The sequence below is a fragment of the Neomonachus schauinslandi genome, chromosome 13 (assembly GCF_002201575.2).
Source record: "Neomonachus schauinslandi chromosome 13, ASM220157v2, whole genome shotgun sequence".
NCBI lineage: Eukaryota > Metazoa > Chordata > Mammalia > Carnivora > Phocidae > Neomonachus > Neomonachus schauinslandi.
Genome location: NC_058415.1, coordinates 63671008 through 63691587, shown reverse-complemented (window position 1 = coordinate 63691587; position 20580 = coordinate 63671008). Strand labels below are relative to the sequence as shown.

Here is a 20580-nt window from a genome sequence, read left to right as displayed (position 1 = left end):
ACTTCATTAATAGATTAACTTAGAATACAAAACAGGTTAAGAGACAAGGACACAAAGTTCTTTTTGAAAGGAATATTTCTTCCTGCACAATTGATTTTGAGATTTACCATTAACCAACATTGCCCTCCCTGCAACTCAAAAGTTAACTTTCATTAAAATTCAAAAGTTCTGGAGGAGGCAGCAAGTATGGTAATAAAGGGTTAAAGTGAATTGTTATATTCATTTTATTTCTGTGCCTATAAAACTGAGAAAAGAAGGTTTGTGTACAAATATCACAAAACAACATCAATCATTGAATCAATGTGGTTTTTCAATGCACACTGGAACAAGAAGAAAATTTTATTGGTTTAAAATTCTGGCATAAATATATTAAAGCTGACCAAAAAAAAAAAAAAAAAAATCAGGGCAAGCTACATCACTTCCTCATACAAAAAATGTACAAAACATTAGCCTCTAACTAGATAAACATAATACTTGTCTTCACAGTTTGACATCAAGTAACTGTGTGTCTTGAAGTATCGAATTGGAGGGTGATAAAAAAAACCGCTTGTGACACCTCAGTTGTCTCAGGTGACTTCGGTCATGGAGGCAGAGTGATTCTGCAAAGACAAGCAGATGCAGTCTCAGAGCTGGGCTGACTGACTCACGCGCGTACTCAGGCCGTGCCCTTGTGCTCTTGGCTCCTGGCTTTGCACATGCTGTTCCCTCTTCCTGGAATGCCTTCCAAGGCCCCTCAAATTGTCACCTCCTCTATATATTCCCTGATATATATATTTTTAAAGTTTTATTTATTTATTTAAGTAATCTCTACACCCTGTGTGGGACTGGAACTCACAACCCCGAAATCAAGAGTCACACGCTCTACCGACTGAGCCAGCTGGGTGACCCTAAAACTTCCCTGATTTTTCAACCAAAAAAAATTCCTTCAACTAAACTTGGTCTCTATAAAATTGTCTTATATTATACTTACTCAACCATATTCTAATAGAAACATTTAAGGATCTCAAAGTAACTTTAGCTGCATCCCACAGTTTTAATGTAGTGTTTTAATATCAAACAGTCCTAATTTTTGAAATATTTCTGTATGATTTATTCTTTGAGTCATGAGCTATATAGAAATGAGTTTACTCATTTCAAATGTATAGGTTTTTTTGTTTGTTTTTAGGTGTAGGTATCTGAATTTTTTTTCTAGAGAATGGCATCTGTGTGATAGAAATACTGTACACTTTCTTGAGACTTCTCTGTGGTTTATTTTCATAATGTTTCATGTGTTTTGAGGGTTATATATAATGCACATTAGATCAACCTTGCTAATCATCTATATCTTCACTGTATTTTGTTTGCTTATTAATTAGAAATGTGTTACAATCTGTACTATGATTGTAGCTTTGTCCCTTTTCCTTGTAATTCTATAAATTTTTGCAGATAGAGCTTGTTTATACAACCCCTACCTCTTGTTTATATAACTTATATATACAGGACCCCCCTTTTGCAGACCGAACATTTCCTCTTTTGTTTGAACTTAAAACCCCCAGTCTATGGGGATGAGAAATAGAAGAAACTGTGGCATTAGATCTGATTGATTATGGGTTTCTTGATTCCTGTGTGTTTTCAGCACACTAGAGACTTATAGTATTTTCCTGAGAGCTCAACTATACATTTTAGAAATGGAGTATTTTATTTTTCAAAGTACTTTTATGTGCCATATTTGTGAGAACTAGAGCTTGATGCATTTCTTGACATAGTGTGAAAAATAACTTTTCCTTTTGTGTTTTTACTTTTATAATATGCTTCCTTTTTGAAAAAACTTCTGTGGTCAATACTTTGGTCATTTACATGTTTATAAGATTCCATTCGAGACTAAGTGGTAAAGATAAAGTAATTCAACAGCTGAAGGTAACTAAATGGGTGACTTTGGGCAGATCTCTTTAACTTTCCAGGTCTTTTTTTCTATTTAATACAAAGTCTGTAGTATCACTAGTTTGAAATCAAGGCGGCGGGGGGGGGAGGGCATTAGAATTCCTCTGGGAATATTTTCTTAAATATAAATACTCTTTTACCTCAGAATTGGTGAATTAGAACCCTTTGGAATAAGGTTCCAGGCATCTGGGTGTCAACATAAATTGGATTCTTTTTCTGCTAAAGAAATAAAATGTTTCCCCCTCCCCAAATCTGGAGACACTGAGAAACTTTATACCAACCCAGATAGGTTAATATAACTGTTTCCTCTCTAACTTCATTTCTTTGTTAATATAAACTATGTTTGACAGGCACACAATTGCTCAACACTAGGGGTGACTGCTCAGGTGCAGAACACGGATAATTCCACACTCGTCTTTTTAGGATCACAGTCACTCTGTGGGTTCCTGGAATGGGGTCTCTGTGAGATCACACTCACTCAATAGGACCATAAAATCATGCTTTGGAAACCTGACCATTTTTGGTTTGTTGGATTCTATAATTATGTACTTTTTGGTTTTTCTTGAGTAGTTGGGAAAGATTTTAGAAAATGTACCTTGTCTCAATCAACTATGCTAAGGGGAATACAGAAGACAAATATTCAAATCCGAGTTGATGTTTTAGAGAGGAAGAAAAAGTGCTGGAGCTCTGGGGGCTCCATGTGGACAAAGGGAAAGAAAGAAGGTTCTTGGGAGAGAAGGAAAGGAGGGTGACCAGATCCCCTCCCCATCCAGTCTTCTCCTTGAGGTATCTTGAACAGTGGGGTGGATTTCACATGTATGAATGCATGCCCTGAAGAAAGGTTCATACTTTCTCAGTTCCTCAAAATTCTTCTTCCTGGGAAGATGGTTCGATCCCAGAAATTACAAAGGAGCCATCTTCTAATAGAAAACACAGGTGTTGGGGTTGCAGAGAGAGTTCCTGCCTCCAGGTGAAAACATAGGGCATGTTTATTTTGGAAGATCGGTAGCTCAGTTCAAACACGCTATCCCCTACTGCATTTTTCCTTTGAATGCTAAGAGATGCAGATTTCCAAATGGAATTTTCCTTGAATGTCATACCAGGCTGTGTGGTATAGTACATTCAATAGGGCCTTTAGACTTAGATGGGCCTGTTTTAATTTTGACTTGGTGACCCTGGGCATGTTTCTTAAATTCTTTGTGCTTTACTTACTTCATCTACAAAACAGAATGAACAATACCAACTGCAGAATTGTTGTGAGGAATGAATGTGATCGCTTGCAATAAATGCTAATTTTCTTTTCTGGGCCAACAAATAAAGAGTATAATCATCCTAACTACACGTGGAAACATTTGATACTAAAAGTAGGTGCTTTGTTACTTGAGTCTTCTACAGTTGGCGTGGAAGGCATCACTTGAGAAGTAAACTCTCTATCCAGCTTCCTGTAGCTTTACTTTGACTAGCCTGCTGAAGTCCTGTTGTTTCTTATTAATTTCTATTTTCTTTGGAGATTCAGATAGCAATGGTGGTCTGATTTTAGGTTCTTGGTTTTGTCTAAAGTGTTTAGTTCAGGTTTTGGTTCTGGCTTGCCTCTATCCATCAAACATTTGTTTCACATCTAGTGAATGCCAGGAAATATGGAGAGTAAATAAGACATGGTTCATAGTGTTCAGATCCTCAAAGATCTCCAAGTTCTTGGCGGGGAGGGGCAGATTTGAAGGGACACTGTTGGCATCCATTGGGCAGGACAATCACAGAAAGGGTTGTGTATTCAGAAAAGACCTCACTATAACCAGATGGGGTGAGAGACATGGAAATAAAGATACATGGACAGATTTGAAAGAAGTTCAACTACTGCCTGTAGTGAATAATAATATATATTTTGAAGGAATCTTTTATCTATCTTATGGAAGATCAGTTTTTGAAACTCCATTTGGCACTTCATTTTTCAATGTAAGTGGAATCCCCCAAAATATGGCCTAGATGTCTCTGACCTGGATGGTCAACTATTAATTGTTCTGAGGGAGAAGACAGAAGTCTGGAGAAGGTTTCCAACAGAGCGTAGTGCTTGAGCAGTGTTGGGCAGAAGCCTGGGTTTGAAAGGGGGTGTCCTTAAACCAGGACGTTCAAGGCAAAGTAGTCAGCATTTAAAAGAACACAGACACTGCCATGTTTGTGGAACTCAGTAAATATTTGTTTGCTTTTAAAACTCACCTTTGTCTTCAGTTGTTTCACCTCAAAAGTAGAGGGAACCACTCTGATCTTATCAAGTACAGTAACATAAATAGATAGGGAAGACCAGAGAGACTGTCTCACGGTTTCATTACAAGGGATCACGATTGAGCCACTTCATCATTCAACCTGTATCAACAGGCCGTATATGAATAAACCAGTAATACATTTTTCAGTATGTTCTTTCTCATTAAACCAAGTCAAAAATTTCACCTTAATACAGGTTAAAGGAAAACAAACAAAATACTTGGCACTGGGTTTAATGTAGAGCCCTAGTTTTCCCAAGATAGAAATAGCTTTATTGTTTTGTTTTTCTTGTTAATAAAATTAGGAAGACTTCATTAAATGTGAAAAGAAATAGGACTAGGACAGTTCATCTCAGAGAGATGTCTGATAGCCAATAATCTTTAAATAGGGAAAAATATTGTTTTGTATTCTCATGATATGAAGTACATGATAATTCCAGTGGAAAGTGATTTGCTTTTCCATCATACTATCTACAAAAATGGTTTTGTGAGAATATAAATATAAAGGAGATTTCAAGATAAATTATTACAGACATTTTAGCAAAGTGGCTTGCCAGTGAAAACCCTGTTTTGGTATTGGTTATCCCCATTCTCTGTCTGCCTCAAGAACAACTCAGCTCAGCTCTCCCACTGGCAAGCTATGTGGCCTCGGGCATGTTAATTGAATATTGCTATTTTCAGATTCCTATTTTTTATCTGTGAAATTGGGAATTCTCCTACCAATTTAAAAGGTGTTTGTTGAGATAAGGATGTATTTGTGAAGCACCTAGCAACTACCCCAGGCAAAAATAAGTGCTGGAAACCATCTTTAAGGCTACCTTCAGGTGGCAAGTCTCCATGGCTTTTCCTGTTTTCTCAGACAACACATTTTTTTCCCTTCATTTGTATTCACAAAGCACTTTGTGGACCTCTGATTCAGCATGCCCTATTATGATTACTCATTTATATCCACCTGCCTGATTATCTGTGAGTTCTTTGAGGACAAGGACTAGGTGGCTAATTATTTTCTGTTATCTGACATGAAACGAGGCCCTGATGTAAATAAGAGACCAGTGAGTAGGGTTGCATTGAATTTTTTATTGTAGTCATCAAAATAGATCCCAAAGGATACTTAGTCATCACGTTTCAAAAGTGCTTCTAGTCTACATCTATCACTGAATGTAATAAAACTTTTCTCTTTCCAAATATTGTCCTAGTTAATAAATCAAATTGGCCTCTCACATAATTGGTCCAAATTTCAGAAGTGTGGTATTATGTAGTAGGTCAAGTTGTCTTAAAGCAAGCTGGGGTTTCAGTTAGACACTACTAAGGACTTCCTGAGGATTCATGATTGCCAAGCCCCAGAATAAATACAGGACTAACTGAGAGAAGCTTGAAGTTCTTAAAGCCTTTACATCAGATTTTTATTAGTGCTGAGTGGATTCAGTGGTATCCTGCTTCCAGTAGAGAAATTGATGAGTTTACTTCCCAAGCTAACAGGCCTTGAGCCTGTGGGTTTGTTTTGCTAAAACCATTTTACTATACCTGTGCACTTAAGGTTTCCAGAGGACTTTCTATCCTTGGGAAAGCCATGAGGGGTACTCCACAGGCATCCTCGGGTTTGGGTTTGGAAGGAGATCCTTGTGTTCCTTTAAAGTTATGGACCACACACATTCCCTGCAGGATGAGGGGAAAAAAGACTGGGGTCAGACTGCAGCCATCAATGCCTGGCCATCTGGGAGGGTGGCAGGCCTTTCCCCTAGAATGTCATTGCCATCATGACTTTTTCCCTTTGAGCCAGTGGGTAGGGACCATGCAAAGACCTTGGGCACTGTCTAGGTGTTTGCTGAGCACCTCTAAAGGCTGACGAAGCATCTGACTGATCACCACGTGGCCAGTGATAATCAACCCACCCCACTGAGCCTGTTTTCCCACCTGTAAAATGGAAATAACAACACCTCTCTCACAGATCTGTAGTGATTAAAAGACACAATGAATGTAAACCACCTCATAATAACAGGTAACATTTACTGAGGCCACTCTGTGGCTGGCATTGTCCTGAGAATTTTACTTTCCTGCATCGAACCCACTCAACAATCTTACAAGGGAGGTACTATTATCATCTCCAACTTAGATAAAGAGGCACGGCGAAGTTAGATAACTTGCCTACGGTCACACAGAGATTTTTAACTCCGTAGCCCCTTGATCATACCACTATACTCTTCTGCCTCTTCTTAAGTGCCAAACTCAGAGCAAATAATCAGTGTGAGTTAGTCTTTACCTCCTGCCCAAGATGACCATCCTTAATTTATATGACTACTGTTTGCTTGAGATTAAATAATTCAGTGGCATTTTTCTTCTATTGCTTCCATTAAAATACTCTCCCTCTAAATTACTACTCACTTTTCTTTATTTCCTACTGAGGCCCCCTTCATAACTGAGTCTGTCTTTACCATCTTCTCTGCTTCTTTTGCCCTCATAGAGTTTATCTGTCTCTTTCCATGCTCTCTCTTTGCTTGTTCAGCATCTTTGTTTCTATATTCAGTATCTTTTTTCTAAAGGAATTTTAATTTTGTTTTTTTAAGATTTTGTTTATTTATTTGACAGAGAGAGAGAGAGAGAGATAGTGAGAGCAGGAACACAAGCAGGGGGAGTGGGAGAGGGAGAAGCAGGCTCCCTACTGAGCAGGGAGCTATGCCAGGACCCTGAGACCATGACCTGAGCCGAAGGCAGATCCTTAATTAACTGAGCCACTGGCATCCTTGATCTTTGAATCTTTCCTGTCACTCTTCAAACCCTGTGGAACATTTATATAAATGTTCTCTACTTGGCTTTCTTCCATCTCACTCTCCAGCTCTGCTTAAACCACCTCCATTAAAGTGGGAGGTGTAGGAGCTCTGGAGATGGGAAGACCCAGGTCAGATTTATGGCTTATTGGTTGGATGGCCATCGGTCAAGTTACTTATTCTTAAAGATTTTATTTATTTATTTGAGACAGAATGAGAGACAGAGAGCATGAGAGGGAGGAGGGTCAGAGGGAGAAGCAGACTCCCCGCCAAGCAGGGAGCCCGATGCGGGACTCGATCCCAGGACTCCAGGATCATGACCTGAGCCGAAGGCAGTCGCTTAACCAACTGAGCCACCCAGGCGCCCTCAAGTTACTTATTCTTGAGCCTAACTTTCTTCAACTAGAAAGTGAGGATAAGAATATGGCAGGGCTTGTACCAGGAGCATGTGACTTGGTGGATATAAAGGGTAGGGCACGTAGTGATTGCTCAGTTAACGGTCCACTCCCCTCCATTTCATTTTCATTGGAAACACAAAACAAGAATGCACATATGCTGCAAGTATGCTCCTGCTCTCAGACTCCTCTCTCCCAGTCTCCTCTCCAAGTCTCCACTTTGGAGGGCTTCCAGTCTCTTCTAAGACCCATTTCCAAGCTCAGTGTGAGTGCATGTGAGGTGTGTACATGGGCACACGCAGATAACAGCGGGAGACTGTAGGGTCTGTCTCCTGCCAGAGCCATTCGGTAGTGGTTCTGGCTCTTACATAAAGACCATTTGTAGAAAACAAATTTTGACATTGCCCATCAACTGGGAAGCTAGTAACAAAGCAAACAGTAATTGAGCAGTAGGAAACAGGGCTGCAAGTTATTGAGAAAAAACAAGTTTAATACAAAAGCAGAATTTGTATGTGGGTCCTTAGAAAATGCAAAGGTTTTCACAGATTTCATCCCATAAAAACCTCATCAGTAGCTTGGGACAGTGAGCACTGCTCTTTCTAGCTGGGGAAGCTCGCTCCAGGACTGAGGGACAGCACAACTGTTTGGCTTTTGAGCCCAAGCCTTCATTTTTGAACTGCTGATCTGTCTTTGAAAACCCTCTCTTCTCCTGAAGCCTCCAGTACTCCTTCCCTCTTTTAGAAAGCAGTCAGTGGGAAATATCCCTTAGGGGATATCAACATCTCAGGATCGTCTCAGCACCGTTTTTCCTGCAGCTTCATACAGACAATTTGCATTGAAGTCCTACATCTTTTGCTTTAGAAAGAAAGCCTGGATCCATTAAAAATAATTTTGAATTAAAATGGAGCTTCCTAATCTCCATTGAGAGATCAGTGTTCTGAGTAAATGTGAGCATTTTCTGTATCTCAGCAGGTAAAAAAGTTGGAAAACTCAGAGTTAGAGGTTGGGAGAGGCATATGTGTATTTTGTACGTTGGGAAGGGCAAGGAGGAGGGATTGCACAAGGGAGAATTAGGTCATGGGACCATGAAATCCATCTAAGTGTGATGCCAATCTTAATGGGGGCTTTGGACCAGAGTAGGCTAAATCTTAAAAAAAAAAAAAAAAAAGGGAATATAGACTCTATGATTCCATTCATACCAAATCCTACAAAAGACAAACTCATACAGAGTGATGGAGTGATGGAAAGATCAGTGGTTGCTTGGGAATGAGGGGAAGGAAGAGAGAGAAGGATGTATCTGTATGTCAAAATTGATGCAATTGTACACTTCATGTGCCATTTATGATCGGCCTAGCATACTTCAGTAAAACTATAAAAAGACAAAAAATAAAAATTAGCCTCTTCACTTCCAATCCAACTCAAATGAAAAGATTTCCTAGTTGAGCAGGTGGCAAGGCCACCAGCTTTTTGAAGAACTAAAATCATCAGAAATGTCAAGATACGGAGAAAACTATATTAACTAAAACTTTTCTCCAGAAAGATTATTATATGTGGTTGAGAAGCTATCTGGAGTGGAAATAAGATGCCCAAGAGCCATATTTAGATGGTAACAGAAGCCTTCTAGAAAGTCTGGGTGTGGCTGGAGGAGGGTTTTCATACTGCTGAGTGGGATATACAGGTGTGGACAAGACCTGAATCTCTGGGGATGTCTGAGAAGGGGCTGTCTTGCTTCCATCCACAGTCTTTGTTTTCTGTTCTTCCCTCAAGCAACACTTAGCTTCTCTCAATACCTTCTGCACAAATATTTAAAGAACACTGCTCTGAGGGTACGCCAAATTACGTCAGCCAGGCCTCACTCCTTAGCCCAGTGTTGAAGGAAGTGGGGCAAGCCATCTGCCCCAGGCCTTCCTCTTCCTGACCCCCATTGGGAATATGCAATCAGATTCCCGAAAGAAAAGGTACTTTAGAAGTCCTTTTTGCCCTCCCCTCCAGCAACCCTCAGTTTGTTTCCTGAGATTAAGAGTCTTTTATGGTTTGGGAGGGTGGGAGGGATGGGTGGCTGGGTGATGGACATTGGGGAAGGTATGTGCTATGGTGAGCACTGTGAATTGTGTAAGACTGATGAATCACAGACCTGTACCCCTGAAACAAATAACACATTATATGCTAATAAAATAATAATAATAAAAATTAAATATACCTTCGCAAATTAAAGAGCATTTCAAAGCTACAAAAAAAAAAGAAGTCCTTTTTGTGGCAAAAGGATGCATAATCCTTGGAGAAAAAATGGCCACCTACAAGGCTGGGGCAGGAGGAGCATGGACTTACACTGTGGTCTGGCTGACCTGACTTGCCGTGACCCCGGCCAGCCTTTCAGAGGGCACGAGAGGGGAAGACACCAGAAAGAGCGAAGCCGACCCACCAGAAACAGGGCTACAGCAGTACCCAGGATGAAGCCCGCAATCACGTCGGAGCAGTGGTTCCGGTACTCAGAGACCCGATTGAGGCCTGTCAGGAAGGCGGTGCAGAGGGTTCCCAGGCACAGCACGGGTTTAGCCAGCCGACTGCTCTTTGTCTTGATTGTGCTTGTGATGTACATCTGGAACAGGACGGACACCAGTGAGCGAGAGGCCGCCTGCCTGTAGGTGGCACCCACAGGTGCACACACGTGTACCACGCACGGGCAAACGGGGCCGTGCCAGAGGGGACACACTGACTGCTTGAGCAATTCCACCAAGTCACTTAGGGAAGAATTTGGGTAGGAAAGTAGTGCAGCAAGAACCCCAATAGCCACAGACGAGGCATGTTGTTCTGTATTCCAGGGGACCCGTAAACAGAAACAGCGGTGCAGAGAACGGCTGCAGCATAAAGATCAGCTTTAGAGCATGCAGTTTTCATGCAACAAATTCAAGAATCATTTGGGGGTATTAGGAAACCCATATCGAATCTCAGAGACCAAATAAACCTTCTGTGAGAATGAATTTTATGGAAGAGAAGACCAGGTAGGTGAGTGGCTATCCATTTCACTTTTGGTGTCCCCCGGAGTTCTAGCTGATTCTTCGCAGTTGCAGGCCACAAATACAAAAGCATTGACTGGTTAGTTGATTGACTGAAGTAGAACTTCCAAGTGAGTGTGTCACACAAGCAGGTTTTAGCTGCGCTGGGAAACGGATTCTCACATTCCTTGGAACAGCTGTGGTGGGCTCTCTCCATGCATTTACTCTAGCGTGTTTTAAAATATTGAGCCTTTCTATGGGTCCCATGACATCTGAAAGGTTGGGAAGACCTGACCTGAGGAAAGGATGATGCAATTCATGACACCTGAGATGTAGGCTGTTCTTGTCCATTGTGGGGAGTTGGGCAAGACTCTTAAAGTTTCAGAGGCTCTGTTATTAAATGTGTGTCTCAGGGCCTAGCGCCTCTTTCAAAGAAGTCGTTAATCACCTTTGGTAATGGTTACGAGAAACCACTAGAGGGCATTGCTGATCCATTCCATAATTTCTTTAAAAATTTGACAAGTGAGTCTGCAACTCTGAAATAGGATGCTAATACTCATAGTGTATAGTGTGTTTGTATTGCCTGAGCACCGACCAGTTGAAATAGATGCATTTTACGATATGACCACGGAAACTTAATTTCCTAAGTTCACAATTCACAACGGTGGTGTGAATACAGGCAGACGGGATTCTCTATTATGTGTGATAGATGCCCTGAGGAGAACTGGTTAGATCGGTTACACAAATGAGAGCACATCATGACACCATTCCGACGCCGTATAGGAAATGTCACTTAACATCTATACTAGATATGTGTAACTTGAGTATTTTATGTTTTTGTGTTTTTTAGGTATACTCTTCATAAATCCTTCCTATAAGATTACAATCTATTAAGAGCATGAGCTAATGCTTAGTATTCTTCACAGTATTAACTAGCACTTAGGAGATCCTTGTTGAGTAGTTTCTGAAAGCACTTCACACATAATAGGGGCTCAGAAAGTGTTCACACAATTGGAATCTTGTATCAGGGTTTATCTGATTATAGTCCGTCTGTGGGGCATGATTTGAACTGGATTATATCTGAATCCTTGAAAATAAGTGCTACAGCAGCATCTATTCTGAGTGAGCAGACTTCTTTTTACTCAAAAGAAATTTATATCTCATTTGATGAGACAATCGATTATTATGAGTAACAGATTTATTTTCATAATTGTGTTATACAATGTCACGCGGCAATGACTTGAGTTTGATCGATATACAGAAAAGGGTTCAAGAGTACATTGCTTCATATAAAATTTGGTTCTAGATAATTTAGAACAAATGGATATTTTGAAAAGTTGAAGAATATGCCGAATGCCTGAGAGGACTTTCTTTGTTTAAAAAATATGTGGCCTGCTGATCGATCGATCTATCATCTATCTATCTATCTATCTATCTATCTATCTATCTATCTATCTATCTATCTATCATAAAGCAAAGAAGGCTTACCAAGCTACAATGGATCTGTTTTGTAAGTTGAGCTTCTCTATTATCTACATGCATGTTTCCTTAGTGGGGGCCAGCTGAAATCATTTTTACACATATTCATTAAAAAGTAGACCTAAAAGGAATAACTAGGAAAGCTAATTTTGGGTAATTGGTGGCTGACAAATTCATCCTACAGATGTGATCCTGTGAACTTGGCACATAGGAACCATTGTTTTAAAGAGAATATTCAGCAATTTATTTTAAACTGAACTGAATAGAACAGACCTGTAGTCAGTCACCTTCTTTCCATCCCGAATGTGTGCATCCGGGCGACATCAGGGACACGCTCCGATCACAGGCAGACTCTCAGCAGAGAGCACAGTTACTCTCACTGGAGACAGTGGGAACCCGCTCCCCTGGGGAGTGGGGTGAGTCTTGCTCAGAACCTCTGGGAAGAATGCATTATTTTAAAGGGGTCTTTCCTCTGCCTTCTCCTTCCCCTCCCTTTCATTGAGAATCACTAGACTAGTCATACCTGGAACATAAGTAAGGAAAAGGTGTGTTTTTGACCAATAGTTGCTCTTCCACAGGTTAAGGCATAGGATATCCAGCCTTTGAGCTGATCCTTTCTATACTTCTATACTCCTGGTTCCAAGGAAGCATAGGCCAGAGAAAGGGGAGATGAAGTCATTTCCAGAATGGATGCAATTAAAGAGTAGGAAAATAAAAGGGACACCATTGTTTCTTCTTGTATTTTAAAGATGTGGGACACACTTCAGGTTTTTTTCTGTAATGAAAGCAAAAAGTATAAAGAGAACATTACACCCTAGTGGGGGCAGTCAAAGCCCGTATGATTTGGGGAGCAGGGAGAAGTGAACTTTTGGGTGTTGGGGGTCACGTAGGATCATCCATCCATTCTGGTTAAATGAAGAGGAGGAGTGTCGGGGGAAGCAGAGGAAAGCTGTGTTTTTGTCCCGGTCCTGCTGCACTACCCAGGCAACCATGTGCATGAAGGCCCACACCTGCAAATTTGTAGGCAGGTGTGAGAAATATGTGCTGTTCCGGGGCCAATGAAAACTTTGGCAAGGAGTGTCATTGTGGGCAGTGGGAGAATCCCAGACTTGGTGCCAGGAGCCTGGGTCCCAGCTCCAACTGGGGGCTCTCAGCTATTCTCTGGGCCTCAGTTTCTGCCTCTGTAAAATGGGAAGATTTGACTAAGAGATTATCGACACTGCCAAATTAATAGCCTCTGACAGGTCAGCATATTACCCTGGGATGTTGGGTAGGGGGGTGTGGGGGCAACAGCGTGATGCTGTACAGGAGAAACATGCTGTCACATGTGACAGCGATGAGAGAATGAAGGTGAGGAGGGCAGAGACACTCACATCCCAGCCAAACGCTCGTCTTGGGAGTGACAGCGGGACTGGAATACTCACCGTGGCATATAAGGCGGAGTAAATGCTCAGAGCAGCGTGTTTGGAGGGAAAGGATCTCCGAGCCTTTTCTATCACTTCCATGTCCCCAGTACAAATGTTCCCATTGTTGATGAACTGGTGGTGTGCCCGGCAGTCTGTACTGGTGTAGTTGGGCTTGCACACCGTCAGGAAGTATGGCGTTAGGTGCCCCGTGACCACCTGCCCGGCGTTTACAAAAATGTCCGTAGCAAAAAGTCCGAAGGCAAATACCCCTACAAGGAGAGTGGAAACGATCAGGAATGGTGACGTCGGTACAGTTTTGTCCCCAAGAGAAGACGTAGTGGTGAGAGTCCACAACAACCTGCCAAAGAGGTCTTCACCAGAGTCAGACGGTGCCCTCACTTTCATCTTTGCAGGGACTGGTGCCTGCTTCCCCAACCACTTCCCCAACCATTATTCCCTCCAAACTGATGCAGATGTTCTGCTGTTTGCATTTTACTGTTTTGTATAAGTAAGGCAGAAACAGTATGTTCTAATGGACAGAACTAGAATTTTGGAGTCCTACGGTTTTGGGCTCCATTGAGCCCCAGCGTTGCTGACTCATTCACCTTGTATAAGCGATTTGCCTTCTCTGAACCTTGGGACCCCCAGTCACAACATGGTTGGCGGGGAGTGATACCTCACAAGGTTGGAAAGATGACATAGAATAGGTCCAAAATACCCACTGTGGTGCCTGGCTTCAGTAGCTATTCAACAGCAGTTACTTTTTTTCCCTGATAGAAAATATATTCTCCCCAGTCCTGTTTGGAAATGCAAGTACTCCGAGGGGATATCTATGACATCATGGCAGCTGAGAGTGAATGGGGTTGTGAGGGAGTTATCCCTAAAAGAGAGAAAAAAGGTCATTCCAGAAACCTTGATTGAATTGGATGTTTCATTTGATGTTGGGCAGAGAAAATGAGGAGAAGGGACAAGTGTTAAAGACACGCGTTGCTGACTGTGGCTATAACAAGGTTCCACACACTGAGCGGCTTAAAACAACACAAGTGTACCCTCTTCTAGTTCTAGAGATCTGAAGTCCAAACTAGGTTTCACGGGGGTAAAATCAAAATGCTGGCAGGGCTGTGTTCCTTCTGGAAGCTCGAGGGTAGCGTTCGTACTTGGCCTTTTCTAGCTAGCGTCTAAGCTGCCTTCATTCCTTGTCTTGTGACCCCCTTCTAGCAATCATATCATTTCGACATCTGCTTCTATTGTCACATTTCCTTCCTTGACTCAGATTCTCCTGCCTCCCTCTTATAAGGACTTTTTGATTACATTGGGTCCACCTGACTAACTCAGGATACTCTCCTCATCTCAAGATCCTGAATTTAATCACACCTGTAAATTCCCTCTTGTCATATAAGGTATCAAATCCACAGTTTCCGGGATCAGGATACAGAGATTTTGGGAGAGGAAGCGTTATTCTTCCTGCCACGCCGACTTTGCTGTCTGGCTGAGAATCCTGTGGGTAGGCTATCTTTCCTGGATTTTATCTGTTCTCTGGCAAATTCCATGGGATTAGTCCCGGTAAGATTGAACATGGTAAAGCAGAATTCCTTATAGGAAGCCTCACTGTGAACTCTTTCAAAGTCTATACAGTACAGCTATAGATTATCCGTGGAATATCGTCTGTTAAATATATCAAGCGGGGCTGCAGAGCCGAGGTACGTACAAGTTGTTGGAAGGGACAGACACTTCGGAAACGCAGCTCAATTATGGGAGAAGTTGGCAAGCGCGAGAGGCAGTATTAACCCTAGTCAAGGATTTGCTGTAGTTTCAGTTAAATTTCTACCCCACTTGGACTCCCATATTCAATGTCCTTGATCTGCAAATTGTGCTGATACCAGCACCCAAAAGTTAACCCATTATAGCATTATAGAAGTGAAGACAAGTTTGGCTGAAACCTTCATCCGGTTTTCATTTTGATCTGTATTGATTGCTGTAATTTTCTTTTTTTGTGGCTTTGCCAGGATGTGCTTTATCACAATGAGAACTGGCTCTTTTAATAGATTCAGCCGCCTCACTCCCAGAGGGTCTCACCTCTGAGAGTAGGCAATCATTGATCATTCGTGGCAATTTTCACCCCCAGATTCTGGAAGTCTGAATGGTTAGACATTTTTTTACACCTTCAAGCAAGAGTCTTAAAGACCAGGTCTCTCTGGCTTTTTCAAGGGGGCAATAAGTCTGTCTGGGCATACTTTTCCAGGAAACTAGGGTAATTTATGATTTGAAAAAAGAAAAGTGGCAGCACTCTCCTCTGGCATTTTATTTGTCAGAAGTGCTTCCAATTAGGGTGGGTTTGAACTTTCTGAGACGGGATTTCCAGGCTCCTCGGATCCGGGTCTGAGGTGCCAGCCCCACGGTCGTGGTACGGTTGTGGTGATGCTGCTGTGGGCAGCCCTGCTCTTTATTGTTTCAGGATATTTGTGCAGAAAGTGGCTTTCCCCTCTTCTTCTCTGCCTCCTTAGGATCATCTCTGCTTTTCCTGATGCCCTAACAAGCGTCTGCTTTCCAAACCTTTCATTCTGGTGCATTTGATCTAGCTTCAGAAGGGCACTGTGGCAGCACAGGGAATCCACCTGCCTGACACAGGCCGTGCCAACAAAGGGCGGTGGACCCCACAGCAGTGATTCACAGAGAAAGTCAGATCCTGCAGGGCTTTTGTAAGACACTCCAGCCATTGCTCTGAACCCTGAGCTCCTTGTGTGTCTTTTCCCAGCCTCAGAAGCTCACAATAGCTACTTTTGTCCTTAGGGTCAGGTGAAACACCATTTATGGTCTCTTGCAACATATGATTTGCAGGAGAGGTTTTTAAAATGTCTATAGAATCTACCTTGGTGTCAAAAATTCTTTCAGTGAGGTCAAAATTTTGAAATTTTAACAGATACATTTTTCATTCCTATAACCCTCTCTCCGCCCCCCACCCCCCCGCAGTGGGTTCTATTTATCTTTTGAATCTGCTCCCAACAGTCCTCCTTGCTTCGGGGGAGCTGATTATTTATGAATGGATTTACAGCCAACACAACAGTCTAAAAGTAAAATGCTTCTGCTTTGCCAGAGCGATGTGCTTGAGACACCTGTCGATATTGTTCATTTGTTTGGAATTCTAAAAAGGCTTGGATGGGAAGACTAAGAGCCATGGTCTGGAGGATGTGACCACTGAGTTTCTAAAATCAATCCTAACGCAGGGGAGGATGTGGCTGGGGAGGACACACAAGGAGAAGCCAGAACTCTGGCTGAGGGAGTGAAAAGGCATTCCCATACTCTCTGCCTCACATTGGCTGTCAAACCCAGGGACAGGGCAATATGATGATTGAATGATTTTTGGAAATCTAGTTGAAGTACATCCCATCCCATCTCAGGGTATAGCTCAGTCCTGTAAACCTTTTGGAGAAGCTTCACATCGAGCATGGTATCAGAATAGGTGCCTCTATTAGCAACAGCAGAGGTGGGGCAAATTGGTTGAGCCTAAAGTCCACCTTACAAGGCTCAGACATTCTGGTGTGGTATGGGGTAAGTGGTTGTAAACTGCCCCATCTCTAAGGGATGATAGGTATTAGAATGCTGAGAGGACAGAAGGCTAGAAGGGCCTGGAATTAGGACAAAGAGATTAATGATGATGTCTGTGGTCCTTGTCAGGATGACACAGATCAGCTAAGGAAACCTGAGCATGCATCTCCTTTGTGGCCTAAACAGGACACCTGTCAGGCATGAAGAAAGATAAAGGATGAAGAAAGAGGAAGACAAAGGTATTAAAAAGTCCTTATTTTTTTCCCTCAGGATTCCATGTGGATCCATCTGATCTCAGTCTCTCTCGGGACAAGTTAGGGTCTTTGATTGCTAGCAATTTAGGAGGTAAAACTCTGGGATCTGGTCCCTGCTATGGAATCAGTGCAGGATTCTACCCTTTTACTCAACTGTGAATGTAGCAGGAGCAGTGACATGACCAGGAAATATGCATAAGGAGAAGTAGCAAAGCCACAGATAATTGGCATGCAAGAAAAAGATACTAGGACTCATAGCAGGATACCTTTAGGTCTTCCAGACAAAAAACTGGTCAAAGTACATAACCAGACTGCCTGGTGCCAAAGAGGATGCTACTGATTTTCACACAGGTGACCTTCATTAGGAAGCCTAGCCCCAGACAGTAGGGTGGTAATGGGGTGAAGAGGCATTGGTGGGGTGAGGGAAGGACTAAATTCCTTTTAGCTACAAAGATCCTGTGATCTTAGGGGGAACCTCTAAATTGAAGGCCAGCTATTCTATATTAAATTATAAATGTGTAATTTCCAGTTTAAAATGGCACCTTGCTTAATCGCCCCTGGTAGAACATCTCTCAATCATCTACTAAAGTATACACGATAACTGTGAAAAAAGATGGAAACTCCTAATGCCAACCCAAAAGGAGAATCAGGAAGGGGTTCCATTATCAGTAAGTGCCATGGAGTGGGTTTTCTCTCTCTCTCATACACACACACACACACACACACACACACACACACACACGGACTTTTACTTCAGGAAAAACTCAAACTTCTCCTTAAAAGACAGATCAGGGGAGAAAACCTAGGAAGAGATTTCCTTTCTCTCCTACAATCTGGCCCCTGGCTCAGAGATTCGGGATTGAGATTGCTCAGAAAATAGGGCTGTGGTCACTCTACTGGATGAGTTCTGTTTGAATTTGCCTGGAACTGTCTCCTCTCCTTCTTCATTCTTCTAAATGTATTCAGAGACACACTTCTGGGCAACAGATAGGGGCCCCTTCTGGGAACAGACCCACACGCTCTAGAGATGAGTGCCTGAGGGGCCCTGTAGTTGTGTGTGCTCTTCATCCACACAGCGGTGGGGGTTCAAGGAGATGCCAGTTCACTGGAGCTGAGGAGCTCCGGCAGAAAGCCTGCTAACTGGGGACCGGACTCGTGCTGTGTGCACCAACCTGCTTTCAAGTGTGGCCAAGAGCAAGCCACACTTCTATCTGCTCATGAATACTGTGGATGGTCTTGCCTCACTTAAGAGTGAAGAGGGTGAAAGAAACAATCACATATCACATGGAGTCTTGGAAAAAATATTCCTATTTTAGACTAGTATGATACTATTTTACTTTTTCGTACCCTTTGTCCCAATGAGAATTTTACATTTGTGTGATTGTCTAGTGATGTCCATCTCTCCCATTGGAATTGTAGAATATATAAGCTCTCTAGGAGCACTGAACACGCCTATATTAATGTTGCATCCTAAGTACCTAGTATCAAATGTGGCACATAGTAAACATTTAATACTTATTTGTGAGTTAATTAATGGACTGCTAAAGAAACTTCAGAGTAAGAATAGGAGAAGAGGATAAAAAAGCATAGGAACTTGTCCAGATTTTCTAGCTCATGTTGGTGTCTCACATCCCTGATTCTATTGAACACAGGGTTGACATCCACACAAAATCCAGCATAGTGCTAGGCACTTAGTGAATAAAGAGGATAATTGAAAACTGGAACTTAATAAGTGTCTCATGAGTCAGGAAACTTGTAAGTCATCATTTGGAAGTTAAAGGAGTCTCCATTTTCAATGCAGCAAGAATGAAAAAAGACCCTTAAATTGGAATATGGAGATCCCTGCTATACACAACATGATAGATTTCCTACCGGGGAGATCTGCAAAGCGTAAGGAATCTGGAAATCACGATCAGCTTGGGTACAGTTTTATACCTAGAGGTATCTTTGAGATAAACGTCCTCATTTCTGAATCCTGAGAACTTGCAGTGGTTGTCAGTTTAAATATTAACACAGGGGTACATGGAATCATGACTCTAACCTATTTTCATGTGGAAAAACTATCATCTAGAACTTTCAAAAAGAAAAGGATATTGAAAAAGACATAAAGATGAGTTATCTGGGTCAGGTTGGTAACAGTACTCTCTGAAGAGGGGGAGGGAATCCTATTCCTCCCTCAACACATGTTCTCAGCCTCTTATCCAACATTTCTAAAAGAGGGCTGCTCTTCTGTCTATGTTGAGCAAAACGATGCAATGAAAGAGAGGATTGAAGAACTATTGTGCTGTGTGACATTGAGAATGCTTGAACATTTTCTCGTGTTCAAAATTTAACCAGCTTTGTGAATCTTTTGTCATCGCTTTCCTACTACGTTCAAAAAACAAGGAACACATCAGTTCCTAGCCTTTGTTTTAGTGGGAAAATGGATGAAAATCTTATCCCACATGGGCCAGTACAAGTACATGGGTTCACCAGTGGCATTTTCTACAGTGGGAGAGGAACACCTAAGGAACTCGTAGGTTCAGTTTCCTCAACGTACTTTCTGATTCAATCACCAACTTTTAATTTGAAATCTCATCTTTCATCAAATCCCCATTGTAAATGGAATACCAAGATAGAAAGAAATGCACAGAGTTCCTTTTTGCTTTTACTTTTGCCACATCAAGATCCTTAGCAGAAAATCTCAGTTGAGAAAGTCACTCAGCTGTTGATCTCAGTTCAGTTGTGAAGACCATTCTTTCAGGAAACAACCATTTCTTTAGGAAAAGTAAAGATGGTGCAATGTCTTCTTTTTAACATGCTTTATTCAAACTGAAGGTTTCCTAACGAAGAGACTTATCTGTGGTTACCGTGGTCGTCCCATTTCCTTGCAAGGATGTACTGCATGGATGAGATGTTTGAATATGAGTGCCATGGATACTAGGTAAAAATAATTAAAATAATAGCAAGAATAGCTAATATGCTGTGTTTAGTGTGTACTAGATATTGGTCTACATGCTTTAGAATATAGTTCACTCAGTCCCCACCACAACTCTATGGGGTAGACATTGTTAGTATGTCCACTTTTCACAGAGGAAATTGAGGCATAGAGAGGCAATTAACTCGACCAAGAAGATCTGGGATTAGAAACTAAATAGTATAGCTCTAAATCCATATGTTTTTTAAGATTAATTTATTTATTTTAGAGCGAGAGTGTGTGCGGGGGAGGGGGCAGAGGGAGAGAGAAAGTCTCAAGAAGACTCCATGCTGACCGTGGAGTCAGAGGTGGGCTCAATCTCACGACCCTGAGATCTCGACCTGAGCCAAAACCAGGAGTCGGATGTTTAACCGGCCAAGCCACCCAGGTACCTCTAAATCCATACTCTTAATCATAATCTTCTAAGCTTATATTTTCACGTACTTAAAAAAATATGGGTAGGTATTAGGCCATGAAAAAAAGCACTTTAGTTCTATTTGCTTGGTCACACACACACACACACACACACAGAAGAGGCAAGGATTTAGAACATGCCCTGATGAAATGTACTGCACTTGTCACAACAGAGCAAGAGTTTCTCAGTA

The 20580-nt window shown here is 41.9% G+C and overlaps 1 protein-coding gene across 1 annotated transcript in view; it reads right to left on the bottom strand.

Annotated features, from left to right (window-relative positions):
• Positions 1–384: 384 nt before the first annotated feature.
• PLPPR1 (phospholipid phosphatase related 1) overlaps positions 385–20580 on the bottom strand; it is a 114273-nt gene continuing 94077 nt past the window's right edge. Inside the window, exons 4-7 of the mRNA XM_021691543.1 lie at positions 13238–13488; positions 9761–9937; positions 5703–5834; positions 385–599 (exon numbers count right to left, since the gene is read on the bottom strand). Of these exons, the coding sequence (XP_021547218.1) occupies positions 567–599; positions 5703–5834; positions 9761–9937; positions 13238–13488 (593 nt within the window). The 3' untranslated portion in view covers positions 385–566. The remainder of the gene's footprint in view (positions 600–5702; positions 5835–9760; positions 9938–13237; positions 13489–20580) is intronic.